The 23411-nt window shown below is 36.4% G+C and overlaps 1 protein-coding gene across 1 annotated transcript in view; it reads right to left on the reverse strand.

Annotated features, from left to right (window-relative positions):
• Positions 1-23411, reverse strand: part of PRKN (parkin RBR E3 ubiquitin protein ligase) — a 491539-nt gene that overhangs the window by 98768 nt on the left and 369360 nt on the right. Inside the window, exon 8 of the mRNA XM_031049876.2 lies at positions 22042-22191. Coding sequence (XP_030905736.2) covers positions 22042-22191 — 150 coding nt within the window. The remainder of the gene's footprint in view (positions 1-22041; positions 22192-23411) is intronic.

Consider the following 23411-nt stretch of genomic DNA (forward strand, 5'->3'; position numbering starts at 1 on the left):
GGGTGGCCAACAGGTCAAGGGAGGTTATCCTCCTCTACTCTGCCCTGGTAAAGCTGCATTTGGAGTACTGTGTGTAGTTCTGCACTCCCCAGTTTAAGACAAGGAACTTGTGGAGAGGGTCCAGGGAAGGGTGTGAAGATGATTAGAGGACTGGAGCACCCCTCTTACAAGGAAAAACTGAGATAGCTGGGACTGTTTAGCCTGAAGAAGAGAAGAATCAGAGGGGATCTTATCAGTGCATACAAGTATCTTCAAGGTAGATGTCAAGAAGATAGGGCCAGACTTTTTTCAGTCCTGACCAGCGACAGGATAAGGGGCAATAGTCACAAACTGAAATACAGGATCTTCCATTTTAAATTGAGGAAGAACTTCCCTTTGAGGGCAGCAGAGCACTGGATCAGGCTGTCCAGAGAGGTTGTGGAGGCTTTCTCGGGAGATATTAAAACCTTCCTGGACATGACCCTGTGCTACCTGCTCTAAGTGAACCTGCTTCAGCAGTGGGGTTGGACTACATGATCTCCAGAGGTCCCTTCCCACCACAACCATTCTGTGATTCTGAGAAAATGTACATTACTACATTTATTATGGTAACTATCATTGACTTTCAACAATAATGACTTATATGAGTATCTCAGGCACTGAAATATCATTCTCTGTACTTATGTCTGGCCCACAGCCCATACTACTCACATTTATAAAGGAATTTGGAAAGAAAAGAACAATAAGAAAATCCAAGAAAGAAAGAGGAGAGAGGAGATACATCTAAAAATGCTGAGATTATTAATAAGATAAATGTTCATAATGAGTGGGCACTTTGAAAAAGGGCAGCATCTAAACTCTGAAAAATCAAATGGCTGAGTTAAAACACCTTAACAAAGTAGAACAAAAGTAATCTCTTACATAAAATCTGTGAACCCGTAGAATTATCACCATCAGTAGATCTACTGAAAATTAGATTCTTAACCACAAAAGAAGCCCTTTACATCTTTCTGTGGAAGGGTATCCACTTGCATACAAGCATACATGCAGACTATTTATCAAAACACAGGTGAATTCCTAAATTACTTCTCAATTTTTTCACTTTCAGACTCTAAAATGAGAATTGCATGACAAATGTCTGTATGCTACCTCCTCATGTACAAACTCACATAATTTTGCTGTCGTGGTTTAGTCCAGTCAGTAATTCAGAACCACACAGTCGCTCTCTCACTCCCCCCCTTCTGGAGGGAAGGGGAGGAGAATCAAAAGACTGTAACTCCCACTGGCTGAGGTAGGAACAGTCCAGTAACTAAGGTATAACAGAAATCACTACTGCTACCACCAATAATAATAATGATAAGGGAAATAACAAGGGCAGAGAATATAACTGCTCACCACCTGTCGACTGATACCCAGCCCTACAGCAGTGACCTAGCCCTTCTGGGTAACTGCCCCCAGTTTATATAGTGGGCATGATGTGCTGTGGTATGGAATACCTCTTTGGTTAGTTTGGGTCAGGTGTCCTGTCTCTGCTTCCTCCCAGCTTTCCCTCCTCCCTGGCAGAGCATGAGATTCACAAAATCCTTGGTCAGAGTAAACATTCTCACCAGCAACTAAAAACATCATTGTTATCAGCGCTGTTCCCAGGCTGAAAGTCAGAAACACAGCACTGCACCAGCTACTAAGAAGGAGAAAAATGACTGCTACTGCTGGACCCAGGACAGAAACTCAGTTGTCCTCAGATAAATTAAGATTTCCTACTTTCGTTATTGTCTATTTCATCACTTTGCAAGCAAAATTTCTTAAAGTTGACTCAAAGCTTTTCCTGTGTACAATGAATAACGAGTCTATGCCTAGCTTTATATTGCCTTTATTTAAAGGATTTCCAGAGACAACAAGAAGAGTAAGCTCAATTTGAGAAGCGATTTAGCAGAGAACATATTTTAATTCTTACTCAGCTTCTGAGATGGGTTGACATAGCTGAGGATGAGTGGGAAAGGTGATTTCATGTTCCACCAAATCATGATCCGATCATTTTCAGGCCAATTTCAAACATAGTAAAGTTTCAGTGGGGCTGCTTTATCTTAAACTGACTTTCCCTAGTGCTAATCTGATTAATCCAGTTTTACTTCTGCAAACGGATGGATTAGTACAAAGAGATCAACAGGGGAGTTAAGAAGACAGCCTGGAATATTTCAGATTCTCTTTCATTCCATTAATTTGTATATGAAAACACAAAATCAAGTCAGGAGTAATTTCCATTAAAAGTTATGTAAGTACTTAAATTCAAAGTATTCGTATGCAGTTTCTGAGTTCAGATTCTTTCTATTTTGATTATTTAGCTATATGCTGTACCTAAAGTTTGTTCTAAGCACAACAGCAAATAAATAAGCACAAGCACGTAAGAAACATCTACAGCCTAGTGCACCCTACCCATCAAGCTGTTATTTCCAAGGACTTCTCTTTTAGATTACTGTCACCTTGACACCTTTATATCAGTCTCATTGTGTTAATATTAATCTTAGATCCAGACCATGAAGATGACAGGATTCTCTCAAGATACAGTAGGTAAATGTATTAATGCTGGCAAAACCTTGTTCTTATAATGTCCATAGAAATAAATCTCCAAAGCAAAGTGTCTTAAAAATATAACAACTTGGAGATTAAATGATATGTTTGGTAATGTTTGGTATTTTTAAAATGATCCTACCATGGAAAATATGTGGAAAAAAATTAAAAAGATACTGCTATGAAAAACTGCCTGTGAAAATTAACTAACAAATCATATAATTATCTGATTAAACATATAAAAAATATGACATTGAAAACCATTTTCAAAAAATGAACCATCACAATCTTTCATATACAATGAATATCTTTTATGTCTAAATATGTAATGAGATAGAAGAAGAGGACTGTAGGGTGATTACATGATGTTTTTTAAAGAGTTTCTCAATGTAATTTGAGTAAATAGTAAAATTAACTTTTATTTTTTCCTTTCTGAAATAAAGGTCCTTCCTATCTTGCACCACACTATCCATTTTGCTAAACTACAGGCTGAGGTTTATGCCACCTCCATAATATGATATCAACTATAATATACATAAAATCAACCAAAGATTTGTCACTGATATCAGGAAAAAGTGGGGCCAGGAATTTTCAGTGAATGATGTCAACTCTACAAGTTAAAACTTTTCTTTCTTTGACTTTCAACTGCAAAAGTCTCTTATAATGTGTAACTCCAGAAAGATGTTGGAAATAAAAATAACTAGGAGGAAAGCATTTATTAGCCTCACTGGTGTATTTTATAATACAGATAGTGTATGTGGCTGATTTAGATAACAAGGGAAAAAAAAAGTTGACATATCCTGGTCATATCCTACTGGGGTTAATTGAGATTAAAATCTGACGATCCATTTTATGTTTACAAACTATTTCTCAGCAGCTACCTTCTGAAAAATGATGCAGCTTTTGAAGTGCTAAGAGGTATCTGAAAGCACTGAGGAACAATTAAGTAAGCTAAGGTTAGAGCTGTTTTCTTTACTGAATTACACTGAGAACCCAAACTATTTTGCTGCATCTCAGAAAGAAAATGAGTTCAGCGCTAACCAGACACTTACATTCTCCTTATCCCAGAATTTGTTGACAGGGTTCTGATTAATTCAGTGACATAAAAATCATTGACTCTAAGTAAAGAAGTTTCCTTCAGCTTAACCTATGTAGACAGTATCATTAAATATGTGGAGCCCTCATGAATTTTTCAAGGAGATCTAATTAAGAGGTATGCTTTAATATGCATGCACCTTATTTATTAGCAGGCTGTATCATACACCTTAGATTGTATTTACCTGTATAATGATGTCACCATAGTCATAAAGATATAGACTTTCGCACCATACTTGTACACTACTTCCTCTTTAGATCACCAGAAAATTATTTTTTGCCATAACAATAGCCTAGCTTCATAAATGTAAGCACCCCCATAATAAAGCTCTCATAGATCAGCTAGCATACATTAATAAGCCACTGAAAGAAACCCCAGAAACATCACATTTCTCCTTCATTAGATGACTTAAAATCCAGTCCAGAATATGAATGGAAAAAAAGACAAACTGATGAAAGTTACTCAAGGGGTTAAAAGCACTTTATGGAATGTGCACAAAAAGAGGAGAAGAGGGACAAAAATAATCCTCAGTTCGTGAGAGTCTCTCCAAGTGGAGGTTAAAAACCTGATACTTAGCAAAAATGTTCTTAAATTGTGTCTCTGTAGGGCATTTTTTAAAAAAATCCATTAATAACATGTTTGCTGTTGTTGAAGTGTCTATTATGCAGCTCAGGCTGTGTGAAAGCCTGTCTCTCCACAAGAGAGGTATGACAGGCTTGTTGGGAGGGATAGGAGATGGCTGAAGATGGATATGTGCTGCCCTGTTGACAAGTGGTGGGGACTGGCAAGGAGATGGATCAGTAAAAATTTCCATTAAGTCAAGAAAAACACAACTTGCCCCTAACATCACCTCTGATAGTTTCTTAGACCAGCTGCTTCCCTGACACCCTACTGAGGAACAAATTGCTTTCCTAGCAGGACATTTGGACACTCCTGCATTAATAGATATGGATCCCAGCATGCCAAGCCAAGCAAGAAGGCAATTTAATATGAGCAACACTGTCATCTCAATTTAGGACAACAGTTAGGATGCCCTACAGGGCATTGCAACAGCTTCTAGAAGCACACAGTGCAAGACATTCTGTCTGTCTTAAGGCTATAGAAAGCTGGTATTTCTAGTAAATAGCCAAGCCAAGGAGAATGGAAAATGTAAATGCATAGATGAAAACAGCATTGCACTGTCTAGAAGCATCAGTTTCAACTCAAAGGCTTTCATTTCTGTGGAGAAATGCAGCAAAATTTTCAAGGAAAGAAAAGAGAAAAAATCTCGAGGAGACAGGAATAACACCAGGTTGCAAGCATTTCACTTTTAGGTAGAGGCGTATTTCAGAACAAAAAATTTGCCAGTTCAGATAGCTGTCTGGCATAAGTGCTCACAGCGCTAAGTAACAGGAAGGACACAGAAATTTTTAATATGCACTTTCTGATAGTGAATGCTTCTAAAATCTGTGGCTGTTTTCAGTAATGTGCTATTATTTTTTCACAAGTGTGCTCTTCATTGCAATCTCCAGTAAATCTAAATAGGAAAATATTTTTCTAGTGCATACTTGAAAACAATAGGCAGCGTAGTGGAGCAAAGTCTCCATGACTATGTGGAGAGAAAAACTGGGGATTTCCTGAGTTACCAGCACCTGTATTCCTGCAAGTCTTTTGTAGTTTGGGGAGGCAATGAGTCTTTGGTTGTATGCGATAAGGGAAGGATAAATAGTGGGATCATCTGATAAGCGAATAACAAGACTTTTTCTGAATCTGACTCTTTAGGAAGAAAACCTCCTCCAAATATGAGGAATATATTTTAGGATTAAGTGGTGTTGCAGACAGACTATATTGGAAGGCAGCTTTATAAGGAAGTCGAAAACAGGGCTATTGGAGGGAATTTAGAAGTGGTTATGAGAGAAAGGGAGTAAGCAAATGTGTCATCACTGGAAAACAGAGGTTTTTCCTCTATGCTACACACAAGTATCAGTTCTACATGACACATAAAGCAAAGCTATGACCCGTTATCTGCATACCTTGATCAAGGATGCTTTAGAGAATGTATGTCCTGATCAACTATCCCAGTTTTGCAGAGGCAAACTCTGTCTGACTTGATCCATCTCCAAGCATGATTAAAGTATGTGGCTATTCAAAATGTTTCCATCAGCAATGAAAGCCCATCTTCCTGATCACTTGCAGTTCCTGAAGATGGTCATCTGTGCATGACAGTGCACACTCTTGGTACAAGTGTAGAGTTACGGCACATGTCCAGACTTTTAACCAGTATCAGGAAGACATTACAGGGAGATTTGCTTCACCAAGAAAGACATTACCAACACCAGATATACTATTTCAAATTTTCTAAGTGTGCATGGAGTTTCACAGAAGTGCTGAGGGTGAGTCTTACCATCTGTCTTCAGAAGACCTGCTCAAGGTCCCTTCTCTGACTGGTTCATCCGCACACCATATAAAGATGGTATGACCAGAATCAGCAGCATGTGTTGACCACTTCAAGAAGCAGCTATATGATGTCTGGATAGCTACTACTCTGACAAGATCAGCAGCTGCTATAGAAGGTCAAATATTTTTTTCAGGAGTGTAAGCAGACAGAGGGCCTTTCTGACTACAATTCTCTATGGTCCTCACAATTTTCTCATTTAAAATTACAAGGAAATAGAAGGCTGGATGCTCTGATGGCTTTACACATTGCAAGCCCATTGCAAGCCAATTAATGATGCAAGGCAGCTTTCTTCTTTAAGAAGAAAGAGAATGCAGATAATTGTTGATTGCAGTGCCAAAAATGGGAATCCCTGATCCTACTGGTAGCTTCACTGCTTGAAGCTGTTACTGGTCTCCTACGTGTCACACGTGTTAAGTTAGGTGGTGTCATTCAGTATTATATATCTCTAAACTGATCTTGTGTAGAGTGAAGAATACAGATGTGTGGAAGAAAAGATTTTTTTTGGAAGTCCCCCAAAACATTACTAAGATTATAAGAGCAATTCAAAGCAAAAAAGAGAAAGACATCCAAATATTAGAAATCACAGTGTCACCCACAGAAGTCACCCATGAAATTATGCCGTAAAACTTGGTTTCTTCAATCTTGACTAATCTTTGTATTACAAATGGCACCATATTTACCAGGAAACAACACAAAGTTCTCTGTGCTGCTGATATTCTCTGTTTTTTTCCCCCATTGCTTTAAAGTACATGGAATGAAACAGCACTCTGAGAAACTAATTCAAAGTGATATCTACTTACTCTAGATATGTGGTGGAGCAAGTCAAGACACCAGAAAAAAAATCTTCCAATTTCCTTCACTGACAAACACCAACTGAAAAATGTAAAACTAAAAACATCTGAAGCTATGTTTTCAGAATATTTCTAATAATGAAAATAATGAATTGTAAATTCCAGTGACAATATTTTACTGGAATGATCTTGTGCTATCTCTGTCACTGTTTACAGGGCTCACTTGTATGCCCAACAACAGAATGTTAATGTGAAGTTATTCCATTCCTCTGTCCTTTAATCTATTGACAGCGCACTTAATTGTCACTATTTCCAATTCCTTGATCCACAATCAAGTGGCAAACAATGCAGTACAAGTTCTAATGATATGACAGCTACAGTTAAGCTGTGCTACATGATGGTGCCACTGAATAACATAACATACCTGCTTAATCTGACTGTACCTATCAGATAGCCTTTGTTACTTTAAAAAAAAATATTAGATTTAAATGAAAAAGAAACATAGCAGGATTAATCTACAGCTTTTTAACTATCTGTTTTAATTTTTCTTCACTATATGATATTTTCAAGTTTAAAAGTGTACAAAGGAAGAAAGCTTTCCAAGACTAGTCACAAGAGATCAGACCTAAAAAAGCTAACATTTTCTAGGAAAGATTCTTCCCACCTGAGTGAAAACAGCATAGCATACAAGGGGGTCCTAGCATTATTAAGACTATTAAGCACTGTGAATTGCTTAGAATATCAATCAATCAAAGCAGACTATCAGACAAATTAAAACAGCCAATGCCAAAAGTGACATTAAGGCAAAAGGAAACTCCCAGTTAAGATTCGCATTAGCTTTTTCCATCTGCCTGATGATCAAAGTTTAAAACAATAATCATAACTTCATCTGAAACAATTATAATGTGACATAATTTTGTTAAATATTAATATCATATTTCCATATCAATATGTGGAAGTGCAAAACCACCTTAATTTGTTGAAGAAGCTTTGAAAATAAACTGTCTTCTGATTGCTGTCACTCAAATATTTCTGCAACTTCCACTTATGTTAAGCTGTCTTTGGCAATGGCAAAAACTCCCATAATTTTAATATCAAAGTGACTGAATTTGATTTTCAATTTTGTTTTATTTGTTTTAGGTTAAACAAGCCCCACAGGACAAGGAAACTCACAGAGACCCACATTTAGATGAGAGGATGAAACCACAAGACAAATGATAGAACTGAAGTGGTACAAAAAGGCATGGAAAACCCACATGCATCTACACACATACAGAGCACAGGTATGCATCATTGATTCTGAGAAAGACTCCTACAAGGAGCTGGTTCATACAAAGAACAGAGTGACACCAGAAAGATTTCTTTTTAAAAGGTTGAATGTTTCTTTCCTCATTAAATGTCCACACTGATTTTATGACATGGTGGCTAGTTTATTCTGTGTTATCATAGAGTATCAGCAGTGTCATTTCATAAGCAGCTGGCTATTCAAAGGAAAAAGATTATCTAATCAAATTCTGGCAGTGGGAACTCACAGGAGAGATGAAAGAACTAATGTCACTGTGAGCTAGGATTTGCTTTCTGTATAGCAGTATTTAGAAAGCCACGAGGGATGCGAACTCTCCTCAGGTTTATGTATGTTAGTTGCTGACAGCATATAAGCATTCTGCAATTCTGCACTTATTAGATTTTATCTTTTTCAGCTGGCTTTTATTCGGGACTTTGTATTTCTAGAGCAAAGTCTGCTAGAGACTGGAATGAGCAGAGAATCAAGCAGATATAGAGAAAGGTGTTGATTGCACAAAACCAAATGGCTTGAGAAAAGGGTAGCAAAAAGACCCTTTTCTTGGATAAGGATCATTTTTAAAATTGATATCTACCTGGTTTAACTGAGTCATAACATCAGAAATGAAAATAGGGCACACTGCTCAGGTTTGTGTTTCCTCACTGTGCATTTAATCTGTTATTTTGGATTAGGAGAAGTAATTTACTGTGATTTATACACCTCAGTCCAGCATTTTCTTTTTTTTCTTTTTTCACTGCTATCCTCTTGACTTCAGATCAGATTGTGATCCATTGCAGTTCCCAGATCAATTTTTGCATGTTGCTATCTCTTTAAGCATTTATTTTCTCATAACATATGGCTGCTGGTATTTGTCTAAGTATAGAAACTTTACATTTATCCTAACTGAATTGCTTTCAAGTTCCAAACTGTTTGCTATCCCCTTGGTACATATCCTATGCAATTTTAATAACCTTACAGCATAACCATTCATCAAGGCATCAGAGAAAATATTAAAACCTGTCAACCTCAGGACGGATTTGAAACATCCCTCTGCTTTGATTGCAAAATGCTGACAAATGGTCTATACACAATTTCCCAACTAGTCACATATCCACCTAATAAAATTATCATCTAATCTTGTATTTCCTAATTTGCCTATGGGAATTTCATATGAAACAATGTGAGGAGCTTTACTGGATTCAATACAGATGACATCAGCTACTTGTCTCCTACCCTTAAGTCTAGATTGATGCTATAAACTCTTGCTAAGTCCATGCTCCCTGAGACTTTCTTTCTTTGTCCTCCAGGTAATTACCAGTAGTTTGATTATTTGCTACAGTTTTCCTTCAGGAATTCAAGTTAAGCCTACTGATCTATAAGTCTGAGATTTTTTTTCATCTTTTTAGAGACAAACTTCATGTTTTTGCCTTTTTCAAAATCTTCCTTAACCATATTCTTAGAAGTGACCATTAATGTTGTGGATTTTCTTCAGCCATTCCCACAGGAAAAACTCCATCAGGCCCAGCTGATTTGAAATGTCTCCGTTCTGTCCTTTCCCCACTAGAGCTGGTATTTTTAACTGTTTCACTGGTTTTAGCTCTGCTAACCATCTGAGCAGGTCTGACCTTTTAAATTAAGATTGAAAGAAACCAAGTAAACTTTAGCCTTCTTGGAGTTGTTTAATGACACATTTTCCTCTCTCATGAGGAGCTAACTTATAGCTTCCTTGGATCATTCATGTTCCTGTTTCTATTACTTCTTTATGGAAAACTTTTTGAATATTCTTTGGTAGAATCTACATTAAAAGTACTTTATTTAATGCTTTCCACTTTACGATTTTGTCTCTGTTTTTTTCTGTTTTTCTAGCTGGTCCTACTGATGCAACCTTCTTAAATTTTTCACAGACCTTCTTACTTTTCAGGTCACAAAAAACATTATTGTTCCAGCAAGATGGTTTTTCCTTACCTTTCCTAGTTCTCCTTTACATGGAGATAATTTACTGTTGTGCCCTTAATATGATTTCTTTACTGAAGCTCCCTCTTTCTGCTTACAACTGATTTCTTATTAGCTACCCAAGCTTGCTTACTTCTGCTTTCCACAAGTCACTGTTTATCTCTTGTTTCACTTGCAGAATTATGTTGTGTTTGATATTTTTATTTGCTTTTGTCTAGGGGACTTACTCTAACAAAGATCCATCTCTAAAGGAATCAAACTTCTTTTATTTCAGGAGTTGACCACTGGCCATCAATATGAAAGAATTTCAATACTGTTTCTGAAACAAAATGAAGGAGAGAACATGTTTGAATTACACAGATAACATTTTTTGCAATAGGGAAATATTTGCAAATGTTATAGGGCAATTTATTTCTGTCATGTGTCATCTCTTCAGCAGGAATACTCTGCATGGGTTAAATGTTTTCTAATGCAGTTTTGAACAGTTAAGTGTCTCACTCTGAAAATAAAGACTGAGCTGCTAGTTCTCTGTTGACTGAAATCATGTAAGAGATCTTCTGCTAATAATGTCACATCCCACTGGGACAAACACTATTTGCATGGTTTATAATAAGAACAATTCAAAAACACTAATGTGTTTCCGTGAAAGCTTGTGATGCATATTATGAAAACACCACTGTTGAGAACCACAGTAGCATATAAAAGCCATTATTGTATTATACATTTATTGCTAAGTTTGTTTCCTCTTTGATTTATTTAACTCACCACTTAACAGTTGTTTTCACTCCTCTGATGGGAGGATATGGTGAGTTACTAGCTCAGAACAATGCCATTATTTGGCAGCCACATTTTTGCCCATCTCCAAATCTGAAACACTTTCCTGAATAACCTTAGGTAATTACTTAATGCCCAGAAAAAGCTTCCTGTCGATGAAAAGGATTTTAAAATACAATAACTGTAGATACCTGAAAATACAGGTTCCAGTTAACTCCTTCCAGGCTGTTCCTACAAAATGCAGGAGCACTCTTCAAGTCAAGACAGGGGGTGAGGATACTGGTGCTCCTCTGAGAGTTCTGAATATTCAGTAAGATCCCACTAGGTCTTCTCAGACCTAACCTTGAATCTGGTTCCTTGTTGCCCTCATTTTACTATTTACTACTTCTCCATCTCCAGTGGGGATCTTATGGATTTTTTTTTTGTTGTTGTTTTTTTTTTTTTTCAGAACTACTCTCCTCCATAAGATTTTGACAAAAGCATCCTTACCATAAAGATTAAGAAATTTCAAAAAGCACATTTAGGAGACCTACAAGTAGTTCCCTAAAAAAATGAGGAAATAAAATTTACATTCATTTTATTTTGAAGGGCAAAGTAAGTAGCAAAGTGTGGTAAAGCTTTCTTTATATATAATAATGTTGTAGAACATGCTACATGCGTATTTTTTTATTTGCAGATGATATTTAATATTAAGCATTGCCCTTATCTTGGTGGTCTAAAAGTCCATCTTTTTTAATAAACCATTTCAGAGGTACATAAAACACTTAATCACTGTCATTATTTGGTATTACATATGTAAGCATTTTCATTGGCATAAAAGAGAAAATGACAGACATAAGTACAAAACATACCATTGCTATTTTATATTTCTTGATGGAAAGTACGACCGGCTTAAACCAGCCTCTTCTACTGCTCACTTACTCTGAACAAGTGAGCCACCAGTACCTTTAAACCTTACTCTTTATCTCTTCACTTTCAAGTGTCAGTGGAATAGATTTTCCATCGTGGTAGTGACTGTCACCCAATTTAATGTGAGAGCTCTTGGAAAAAAAATATAATTGACTGATATGAATGATTTAATTTTTTGAGAAATATAGGGATAAAATTGAGTTAACTAGGACTTAGTTATCCACCCATGATCTTCCACCCTTAGCCAAGGCCTCCATTTACAGATATCCTTATCGCAATTTTCCCTGTATTTTTCCCTCAGGATGGTTTTATGAACACATACTGCATTCTGGTTTTCTATTATTTCCCTCTGAATTATAGTTGGTCATTGTTCTCCAAATCTATGTCTTTGCCTTTCATTAATATTATTATTGTGTAAGGGATGTCTTATTTAATTTGTTCATTATATTTTCATTTTATTTTATTTTCATAGCCCTCTCTTGACTTTGCAACATTTTCTTTACTCCCTGTATTATGGCTTAGTGACCTTAATAACACAGTTAAGGCCAAGATGCAACTTCTATTCTAAACTTAATTTTACAAGCTTATAACTTTTCCCAGATACTCTCTTTTAGGCTGAGGATTTTTACATATTCATGCTTTGTTAGAAGCAGATTTTATTTGAAGCTTCAGAAGCTTCATCTATTTGTTTTGAATTGTCCAACATGAAAACATAGCAGTTTTTCAGCAATCAAGATAGTTTTCAGATGTTTCTTTTTGACTCTGATAATTGAACATCAGCCTTGTTTCAGCACTTCAAAATCAGCTTTGATTGTGAAATGGTGGCTTTGCTATCTCTTTGAAATGGTTTTGAAATAATAAAGTTCTGTGTGTGACATCATCATTAAATAACTTACTGAAGTAGTAGTGACAAGTTGATCTCAGAATAACCCTGTTCTACTTCATATTATTTTGAAGAGCTGTTTATTTTCTGTGAAAAAATGGTATTTAGTTATATTTTAAATCTTTTTAATGCTTTTTTCCTCCCACTTTTCCAGGAATGTAGCCAAATCAGATGCATTACAGAGTGCTCAGTCAGTCTGGGGTCTATATAGTATATGGAAATAATGCAACATGTGCAATGAAGAATAAACATTTCTCTTGTACTGGTGAAAAGACAAGCAGTTGTTTTGCTTCATTGTACAGACATACTGTTGTAATTACAAAAAGGTGCTGGAAGGAGCTTTTGCTTAAAAGTCCAGTAAGAAATCCTATATAGCTGTGAGCAGAAAAGGAGCACTGGTATGCTGTAGAGAGCTTCTTGCCTGTCTTCACGAAGTTGCTCTTCAGTGAAGAACTAATGCAGACTAACCCTAGCTTTTCTGTGGCCCCTGCCTATGGTATACTTGTACTCTGCATTTGTTGCCATTCCTTTTTTCGTCACTAAGGGTGCACAATCTCAGGAAGTAATCATTTTATGCCCTCTACATGGATAATGCTGTTGCAGCCTTGAAAGAATGAATCAAGAGCCTGGCTGACCAACAGAGACTATGTATTTCAGAGAGTTGAGGTAAAACTGAGGAGAAATTCTTCAGGAATTTCTTTGATCATCTAATGGAGAAATATAAAACCTTGAAAACATTTTTAATTGGGGTGCTCCTTTTTGTAGAAAAAAAAAAAAGAGAGGTGTCACTATGTCTAAGTTCCAAATTGACATAAACTGATGCTTTCCATATTTGCGCTTACACAAAAGAGGCTTAAATCCCAAATCTCTATTGCACTGTTTCACTCTTACATCAAATGACATGAAGACTAGAAGTGCCACAAAAGCTGTAGATAGCACTGGTTTTTTTTTTGATCTATGTAAGCTTCTCACTTTATGAGCCTTGGGATTTACTTTTGAATTGGGCTATGGGCAGGAATTGCACCACAACCAGACACATAATGAGGACATTTTTTCTTTAGCATTTTGAACTTTTGAGTTTTTTCCCTGGCTAAGCTACAAATACCAGTCAATAGATTCATTCTATTCTACGATCTTATTGTTCTGGTCCTATCTTTTTACTCCATCATTTCTCATTGATTAAGCAGCTCTTGCATTTTACAATAATGTAATGATATAGTGTCTGAGGAGACCTCCATATGAGATTTCATATGAAAGGCAATAAATAAGCTTACTTTAATTCATATTTATTTTTCTTTTAATTTATAAGTGATTTTTCTGCACTCAGCTTGTGTTTTTCTTTCCTGTTCAATTACAGACAGTTTTTAGAAGACTGGTCAAATAAGTCTTTTGTTCAGTTAAAATCCTGCCCTTGGTGGTTGCCGTTCTCAAGCAGCACATCCTCTGCTGGCTGCATTATTATTCCCCTTCCAGTGATTCAGTGATAGATCTGTTTATTCATACCAAATCTTTCATTAGACCCAGTTCTGCTAACTTACAAATTTATTTGTATTCATTATTAGAAACTGCAGCCAGTATGTCAACTGTAGGAAGCAGGAAATCTCAAGCACCTCTTTCTTGTGGTCTGGGACAGACTGTTACAACCAGAATAGTTTAATCTGTTAACAGAAGGAATTACACATTGGTTTAAAATGGCTACTCTTTGCCATTGTGTGCAAAGTGTCTCTCTCTAACGGGAGAATAAACTTACCCTGCATGTAAGTGGAATATGAAGTCAGAAGACAGAGCTCAGTTTCTCATACCTGCAGAGTTAACTAGAGATTCTTATAAACAGTTTATTTCTTATCTCCCACTGTTGTACTCCAAGCACTTCCCGATAGGCCTTATGATAAAATATTGTCTGCTGTCAGAAATATTTCTAGGCACTTTGTTGAAAAGAAATAGTAAGGAAAAAGTAGTTCCAAATCCTCTCCAGTCATAACTTCCATTATTAAGGCTTGACAGAATTATGAGTTCACCTAATATAATCTCCTGAGCATCATAAGCTATTAAATATCACCCAGATACTGCTACATGGAGACCAATTATTTTAATTAGACAAGAACACTTCAGTTATCAGGAGACTAAACTGTAATGTGCCACTGGCACAGACCAAAATAGTCAAAGATGTCATCAAAGCCTGAGGCTCTTGCAATTACAAGGAACTTCTAGGTGAGGAAAGGCCTCAGAATTCCTGGAGATGGTGTGTCGCTCATCCATCAAGTTTGGCATGGAATGTCAAGTCCATGTCAGTAAGACCTGAGAGAAAATTTTGAGGTCTCTTTCAAATTTGGTGATCTATTTAACCCTGACCTGAGCATCAGAGTACAATATACTCAATCAGTACCTAAGAAAAGGTCAACCAGAGAAGGTGTTTTTTTTAAAAGCTGTTTTTCCCAGTCTATGTGCTAAAATTAATTTCCAGTAAGTTGTGGACATGTTAAAATGTGCATATTTTTGAATTTCATCTACTGTAAAATGTTGTTCTCTTTCCACAGGTGAAGAAATTGGAAGCCAAAGTACCTTCAGCTCTGGAATCTGAATACTGAATGAGTGGCAAAGTCAAGTGTTTGTTATCTCTAATATGAAAATCCCTAGCACCCTTCCAGAGGAATGGTTGATCCAGCAGTTTAGAAGGATAAGATTTAGTTGATAAATGCTAAAATCAACTACTAGAGTAATTTTAAACTTCACTCCTATTTTATCTCAGCCTTCAATTTAAAATGGGTCTCACATGCTTGCAATTTTAGCTCATTTCTATTTCAGACAAATTGGCAAAATTGGAACCATTTATCTTCAGCAAAACATTGGTTTACAAATCCCAGTCTAATCTGATTTACATTAATAGAAACCAGTTTTATCTTCACTAGTTCCTAGGTCCACATGTCCAACTTTGACTACCTTTACAAGCAGGAACTTGATTTTATCCTAGTTTTCTCTAATACAACTTCCCTGGCTCAAATATAGTGTTATTCTACTATCTGTGTTCTCATGCTATCTTACAGAGACCAGCAGCCTCCATCCTTTTATTGGTTAACTATGTCTTTTACCTATCTCCTTGCTCCTTTTTTCTCAGAACACATATGACAGATTTTAAATGGTGAACTATTACATAAGCCACAGAATAATAAATCAAGCAAAAAAAATGAAGATGACACACATTCAGTATAAAATCTGCAATGTGCATGTACAACAGCCATGTTCAGATGTCTGCATGATGCAAAAGTTAGGGAAAAGCTAAACCCTACGTAAGCTAAGGGATACAGAATTTGCTCACATAATGAGACATTCCATAATATTCCAAACATCTAGCAGACAAAACTAACAAAGTTTCAATTCTAGCTCATTTAGAGCTGAAAAGTCTCACATGTTGTTTTCTAACATTATTTTAGTAGCTAGTTCTCTGTGCTTTGGGATGTAAAGGAAAAGGCAGTAATAACTTACTGAAGGCAGGCAGTAAATTGATTTGGTCTCCATATAAAAAGTATTTGTTTTGCTTTTGCAAGTCTTATGAACTAATGTGATCCATGTTATTAATAATGGAAACATTCTCTAGATTGCTTTATCAACTCACTGCTGACAGTTGAGTTTCATATCAACCACCAGATCAATGAAATGCAGCATGGCAAGACACGGGCAATGGAAATAATGCACCTTGACAATAATACAGAGGTTGTTAATTATACAGTGCTATTACAGGTTAAATGTTTTATTAAAACACCAACATTCTACTGTATCTTAAAAAGAACTCCATGGTTTCAAAGTCAATTTCAAACCACATAAAAAAGAAAAAAGCTGCAAATCCAAAAAGAATTTTGGTCAGCCTGAGAAAGCTTGTCATATTTTAGCAATGAAACATCTTGCTTAGCTGCTGAAGCATAACTTGTCAACAAGATGGAATTCCACTTTCTAAATGCTAGAGTGCCCACTCAACAGAAGAAAGCAATACATGATTACAGCTTAGAGCTTGTGGAACAATGCTAGCAACTCAGTATTTAGCAATAATAGAAAATGTCTGTCTCATTTTCATTCCCCTTGAAAAAACTCCCTACACAATATTATGAGACACTCCCACTGTGAGTTGGTTTCTTAATCTCAGCAATATCTTCAGCTATTACTTTATCCATGGTAATACCTTTCTAGTGAATTTTCTTAAAAAGCAAAACTTTGATGACATATGGAACAAGGACAGATACCTGAAATGTAATAACAAAGACTAACCCTTCAATTTTACAATGCGTACTAGATAGCAGCAATCTCCTATTTCCATTTTAGTGTTTTGCAAATCGCACAAAGGTAATTTCTGAAGGTCTTTTATTTTCTGAATTATTCCACATTATTCAAAACATGACAGCCTCTTGTTTCTGCTTGTGCTTCAACATTCATCCCAATCTTAAAACTGAGACAAAAATTCAAATAATTGTGCACACAGCCCTTCTTCACCCATGCCCTTTTAGTCATCTCATTATAAAATTAAAAAGATTTTTTCAGTGCAATCATCTTCAAAGATTGTATTGAATTACCACTACTCATCTTGACTATTTTTATATGTTGAAATATTTTCAAAGGTGTCTACTTTTTCTTTACATACATTCAAGATTTTCCTGGTACTGCTAATGGAGAAGCAAAGCACATGTCTTGAATCAAACATGTATACCTACATCTCTGTTTGAAAATAAAGTCTTTTAGGTTAGTCAGACTTTCAAATTTTTGATCAGGCAACATATAAGGAATAATGTGCCAAAGCTAGGCACAAGATGGATAGAAAGCGCACAAAGAAACTACATGCTGACCATGACAATACATTACATTAGAGCTGGACTTTAACACCAAAAGACTTACTTAAAACTGCCAGATGTGAAAACTCCTTTTCACTTCTAGACTGTAGTACACTTACAAACTCTCATGCACTTTAATATATACAAAATAGTTCTGAAAAAGTAATTGCAAGTAAGTTCAGATTCCAGGGGGGGTATAGCTATACTCATATAGCACACTCATTGAGATACAAAACCCTAAAATAAACAACCCAACTCCAGAAATTTAGAAGGACACAACCAACTCATAAAATCATGATTTGCACTATCAAAATAAAGTGGATAGAACTTGTTGCTTGGAATTTTCATAACTCAGATTTGTTTTCTCCAAACATTTTTTCCCAATTAGTCAGAGTTTGCCTATATGCATATTACTGTGCTTAACAAAGACATCACTGATCATGAAACATGCATGCTAGGAAATGCATGAACAGGAGATAATGGACCATAAAAATAGCTTTGCAAACAGCAGGAATGTGTATTGCATATATGAAGAATGCAAGAAGAAATCAATGGGGAAAAATTGCTGAGAAGAGTGAAATTTCCTTAGGGATTTTGTTCTATGTAATACAATGATCTAGAAATCGTATTTATAAGGAACACAAGGTATTTCTATCCACTATTTTTGGGGACTTCTTGCAGTCTGCAACGTTAAAATTTCACTTGTCTGAGAAAGGAACAAATCCTTAGTGAAATCTTGCTGTTCTTCAATGGTATTATGCTTACAGAACAGTAAATAGAGTGTAAAAGAGGTGAAATAACCCCAAGTTTTGTGCTCCTTTTGCAAGTTTATAAAACTTCCTTTATCATTGCACATTTATTACACTAACGTTCAGTATATGCTTGCAGACTGGAGTTTTGCATTAGGAGATAGAATGAAGTGCCACAAAAACATCACTTGTGACAGCTTGTTTCTAAGACTGTTTAAATTGTCACCCAGACCTTGGGATAGTTTAGAGTGGTCTCAGGGCTTCCATGAACCTTCAAGAGTCAAGTCTCCTAGCAAGGGATTTTCAAGCAACAGAGGATCACTGCAAATATATTCTTCTTGACAGGAATAAGTAAACTCGAGAGGAAAAGACTGTCAGAGGCTCTATTTTCACTATCCCCAATCTCCCATCTCACCCCATACCAGAGGATATGTCAACTGATATGGCATGCTGCAAAACTGTGGAACAAGAGCTGGGATGCAAGTCCCTCATTAGTCAGTTATCTCACTGAAAGATATTGACAGGGGATGTTTTGCAAGACAGATGAGCTGCATGTGTAGAAACAAACAAGTAGCACAGTCCGTTTTCAAGCTCCTTTCTAACCTACTTTTAACCCCAAATTATTTTCTTTAATATGTAGGAAATAATATGCCAGTATAATATAAAACAAGACAAAAATGTTTTATTCATAGAGCTTTTGTATGCCTCGATTACCATAGCTCTTCCTGCACACAGGCCATCTGGTACAATATGTACTGTCTTCTAGGTTTTGTTGCTGCTTTCTCATATTAAATATGTCAAAATTTTATATCTCAGCAACAGAAGTTAGTAATGTAGGTCTGATGCACAGCAATTAAGGTTGAACAACAGTGTATAATAGTAGTATCTTGGTAAATCAATTCACATGTTTATGGCTAATGATAAAAAATATGAAAGATTAGGCAAGAGTGAGGGTAGTCAGTGGTACAGCATATCTTTGGTGAGGACTATTCATAATCATTAAAAACATATTTGCATGCTACTTCTCAAGTCAAAATAGATCTCTGTTGTTCTATTTCTTTGCCTGAAAGCCTAAATAGATAGCAGAGTCTGACTGCAGTGGGTAAATATAGGGATGCTTAAATTTAAACCTCTCTCCTCACTTTTTTGGTACAGTTGTCTTACCAGGCTGTTTCTGGGCCCCATGTATTTCTGTTTCCAAATTTCCTGAGACAAAGCAAAATCCACTATCATTAGCTTTCCCAAAGGCCCCTGTGGCAAATTACAAGCCCTCTCTTGAAGACTCACATTTAGCTTTGGCACCAATAGACATGACTTTGCAAAAACAGATTCTAGTTCCTCATTTCAAATACCAGAGAAAGAAACTAAGGAAGGCAAAATGTCAGTATACTAGCCTGGCTCAGTTACCTGTTCATATTTCAATGCTCCTTCATGTCGGAGTCCTTACATGTCTGGGACTGCCTCGCAGATTTTTCTCTAAATAATGGAATATCTATTTTGCTTCAGACCCTAGTGTCCAGCTTATTCTCTATTTTGTTTTTTCTGACTCTTCTTTTTGAAAATGGCTGCTGAAAATCCTTTTTAATTTACTTCTCTACTCTCTCTTGAAAACCTATCCCTCCTACCCCCCTTGATCCTTCTCATCAGTTAATTAAAATCCCCATCTATTTAACAATTGCTAGCTACCCTTATACTGCAATTCAGACCCAAACAATTGGTCTGTTTTGTGCAGTAGACAACTATTTCACTACAAGGGTTTTTGGGTGAATAACAGACCATTGATGTTAGATGTAAATTCTGTCATCAGAAATATGTTATCAACTCTGAACTTTACCCAAAGACAGAGGTTCAAATACCCCCCAAAAGACTCCATATATCTTAAGTATAGCTTAAAGAATGACATGGATATTCATAGAGAACCTCCTCGTTCACATTACCATCCTTATTTTTTTGCTTACCAGCTTCAACAAGAAACCTAAGCATTACATGTAAACATTTCAAGGCATCTTTCGCAGCCTTAACTGGGATGGACAAAAGGGACATTCTTCATCTTGGCCTTTCTTTGAGCTTATAAATCATTGTGTACACTCATGAGGAAGCCCAGAGCTCTGAAGTGGATGTTCTTGGATTCCATAAAGAGTTCACATTGGGAAAGGCCAGGTTGGGGAGAAAACTCATCGTAGTTTAACTTTCTGAATCAAAAAAAAATCAAAATGACTTCAGAAAATGAAGTAGAAATAAGCAGTTTGCCTGTCTTGGTGTCCTTGCAGGGGGATCCTTACCTGCAGCCAGCTTTGTCTCTGGCAACTGACTTCAGTGTTTGGACCCTCACCATTATCTGTGACAAATCTTCCTTGAGGTTATCACTTGTCAGGGTGCAAAGAAAGATTTAAAGACATGTATTTTCACTTTATTCCGTTACAGATTCTGAGGAAGGGCCTTAATGTTACCAAAATTTGGCTTGCAGACCAGGCCTCTTGCTTCTAATTTTAGTATTAGTGAATTGTACCCCTTAATGTTCAAGATGTCACGTAATTCAAAACAAAGGGTGAGGTTATACTCAAGGCTGCAGATTTTGTCATTAACCAGCACAGCATGGAGTCCATAAAAGGAAACAGAACAGTTTGCTAAACCAGGCAATACATAATCCTCTATGCTATGTACATTTTATTTAAGGGGCATTTGCAGATTCAGAATGATGATGAATGAAGCTGCAAAACAGTTTGATTTTCATCACTTCAAAGCGGAGAGCAGAGTAAGAATCATCTGTGATTTTATCTTTTTTAACCAAACCCTAATAATTAATCCAGAAGAATTTCCTGTTGTTTACTCAGTTTTGCTTCTTATTACTGTCCCACTTTCTACTTTATTTTATAGACCTATGTCTGCTCAGTGAGTTCGGAGAGTACCCTGTTTTACATGCACCACTGCATGGACAGACAGGAAGTTTGACCAAGGTCGACAGATGCTAACCTACTCATAGAAGACTAGCTACTGCAACTTATTAGTTCAGCAAACGATTATTTTTCCATGGTGTCAGTTTGGGCAACACCAAAACTGCAATAAAAAGTGCATTTTCCACAAGAAGAACAACAGCAAGAGCATAATATTTTATAAATATAGGTATTTTCTCATAGCCTGCATGGAGTCACTTAGTACAAACATCAGTCACATCTTTTATTTAGAGATTTCTCTCTACACATTTTTATTTCCCCTCAAAGCTTGATTATTTAAAAGTACCTGTTTTTAATACTGCCAAAAAAAATCACTATCAAAAAAATATGATCTGACCTCCTAGCAAAAACTTTTTCATGTGTCATGTGGTTTCATTTTCCAGAAATCCACCATTATTTGTGCATTCCCCATGAGCAAACAAAAATATTTCTATGTTTCTTTTCATTGTGTAGCTTAACACATATAAGCAATGTCTTAATTATAAAGAAAGTTGGTGTTCATAGAATAATGATTTGCTCAAGATCCCATTCATTTTTGCTAAGTGCAAGGAGAAGGTCAAAGCACATTTAGATTGTCTTTTGCACAGTTCAATTTCTTACTATAACTACTCAGCAACTTCTTAAACCAAATAAAGCAAAGAATTCTGGAATGGACATAGTCTATGCAATGAAGTCATTGTTCCTAAGCCATGGTGCTATATTTAAATAGTTTACTGAGCTGCAGTATCCCATTCTGGTGTGAAGGACAATTCTGTCACTGATGGAAAAGTGAAAAACATTTCCCCACTTATTCTAATATCGTACAATATCAATTGATTCCCACATGAGTAGAAAAATGTATGTTCTTACCCCACAGCCTATTCCATTGCCTGGTTCACATACAATTTTCTTTACTCCTGGTTCAGGAAGCAAACCCGCTCCACAGCCGGGAGTTGGACACAGCACTCCTCCCATCTGCAGCACGCATTCCTCAGCCCCATAGCGCTGGTAGCGATTGTACTACAATACAACACACTGGTGTTAAACTTTCAACAGCACACAAATACATCCCCCAGTCCCAAACCTTTGAGCTTGAATCTATCCCATATAACCAAGTCAACCATTCTAATGTTAACTGTACATTCTGTGACTCTATGTCTTACATGCTAAGGTCAGGTGATTTGTAGAAAGTGTAATATTTCACAGTGTTGTTAAATGGGGTGTCACTCTGAGCCAACTCACATCATACACATTCTTTTTGTGACTCACAACTATCATTTGCACTACCAGAAAATTGCGGGGGATATTAAAATCAAGAAAATAGTAGACTGTTTCTGTAAGTAACCTCAAGAACTCTTACAGTGTTATAAAAATAAAAATACTGTAGGCATCATAAATGTAATCCAACAGCAGATACTGATAAATGCTGAATACAGATTGAAAAGAAATTCACAAAATCCCTCAAGGATCTATAGCTAGAAATATCACATAATGATTTAGAGCTAAAGTGTAGTAACAACTGTGCAGCCAATTTTATTTTCAAAACGGATTTCATGAAACTGATTGGCAAAATAATTCTCTGACATGCATTTATTTCAATGTTAGGTGTAGGCTTTTTCCAGGGTCTCCCAGGAAATTTTTGTAGGTTTTGCAGTTTTCATCTAGTTCCATCCTGATAGCCTAAAAGGCTATGGAAATGCCTCCATTTTAATGATGGAGACACTGACACAGAGCAATATTAAATAACATGCTCGGTGTATCCTCACTGACAAAAATGCCCACTCTGAAATGACTGATGCCATTGCAATAATTTTCACTGGTCTAACTTACCCTGCTTTCAGCTGGAGATAAGCTGAGCAAGTACAAATCATGCTGTGTGCATGTAAATCACATCCACTCTCAAGTTCTGTGTTGGTGCAGTTCCACACTAGTGGCTATATAACCATTGTAAACCAGGCTCCAGCTTTGCCTATAAATCTGGCCTATTGTAGAGTGAAATAAATGAATGAATTTGGTTCTAACAGCTCCAAAGAAAACAGGAAAATCCAAAGGCCAAAGAGGAAGGAAGTAGCATGAATTTTCTCTGCAAGCGGAATGACTTTATGGTGAGCCGAAGGAACAAAATGGGGCTTTATGTTACAGCACTCACAGCAGTATTTAGTGCTTCATAAACTTTTATCCTATAACTGCTCATGAAAATCTTGTTCCTTTTTGGGGGCGATAACAAATAAAAAATTCTT

Source organism: Melopsittacus undulatus, chromosome 3 (assembly GCF_012275295.1).
Source record: "Melopsittacus undulatus isolate bMelUnd1 chromosome 3, bMelUnd1.mat.Z, whole genome shotgun sequence".
NCBI lineage: Eukaryota > Metazoa > Chordata > Aves > Psittaciformes > Psittaculidae > Melopsittacus > Melopsittacus undulatus.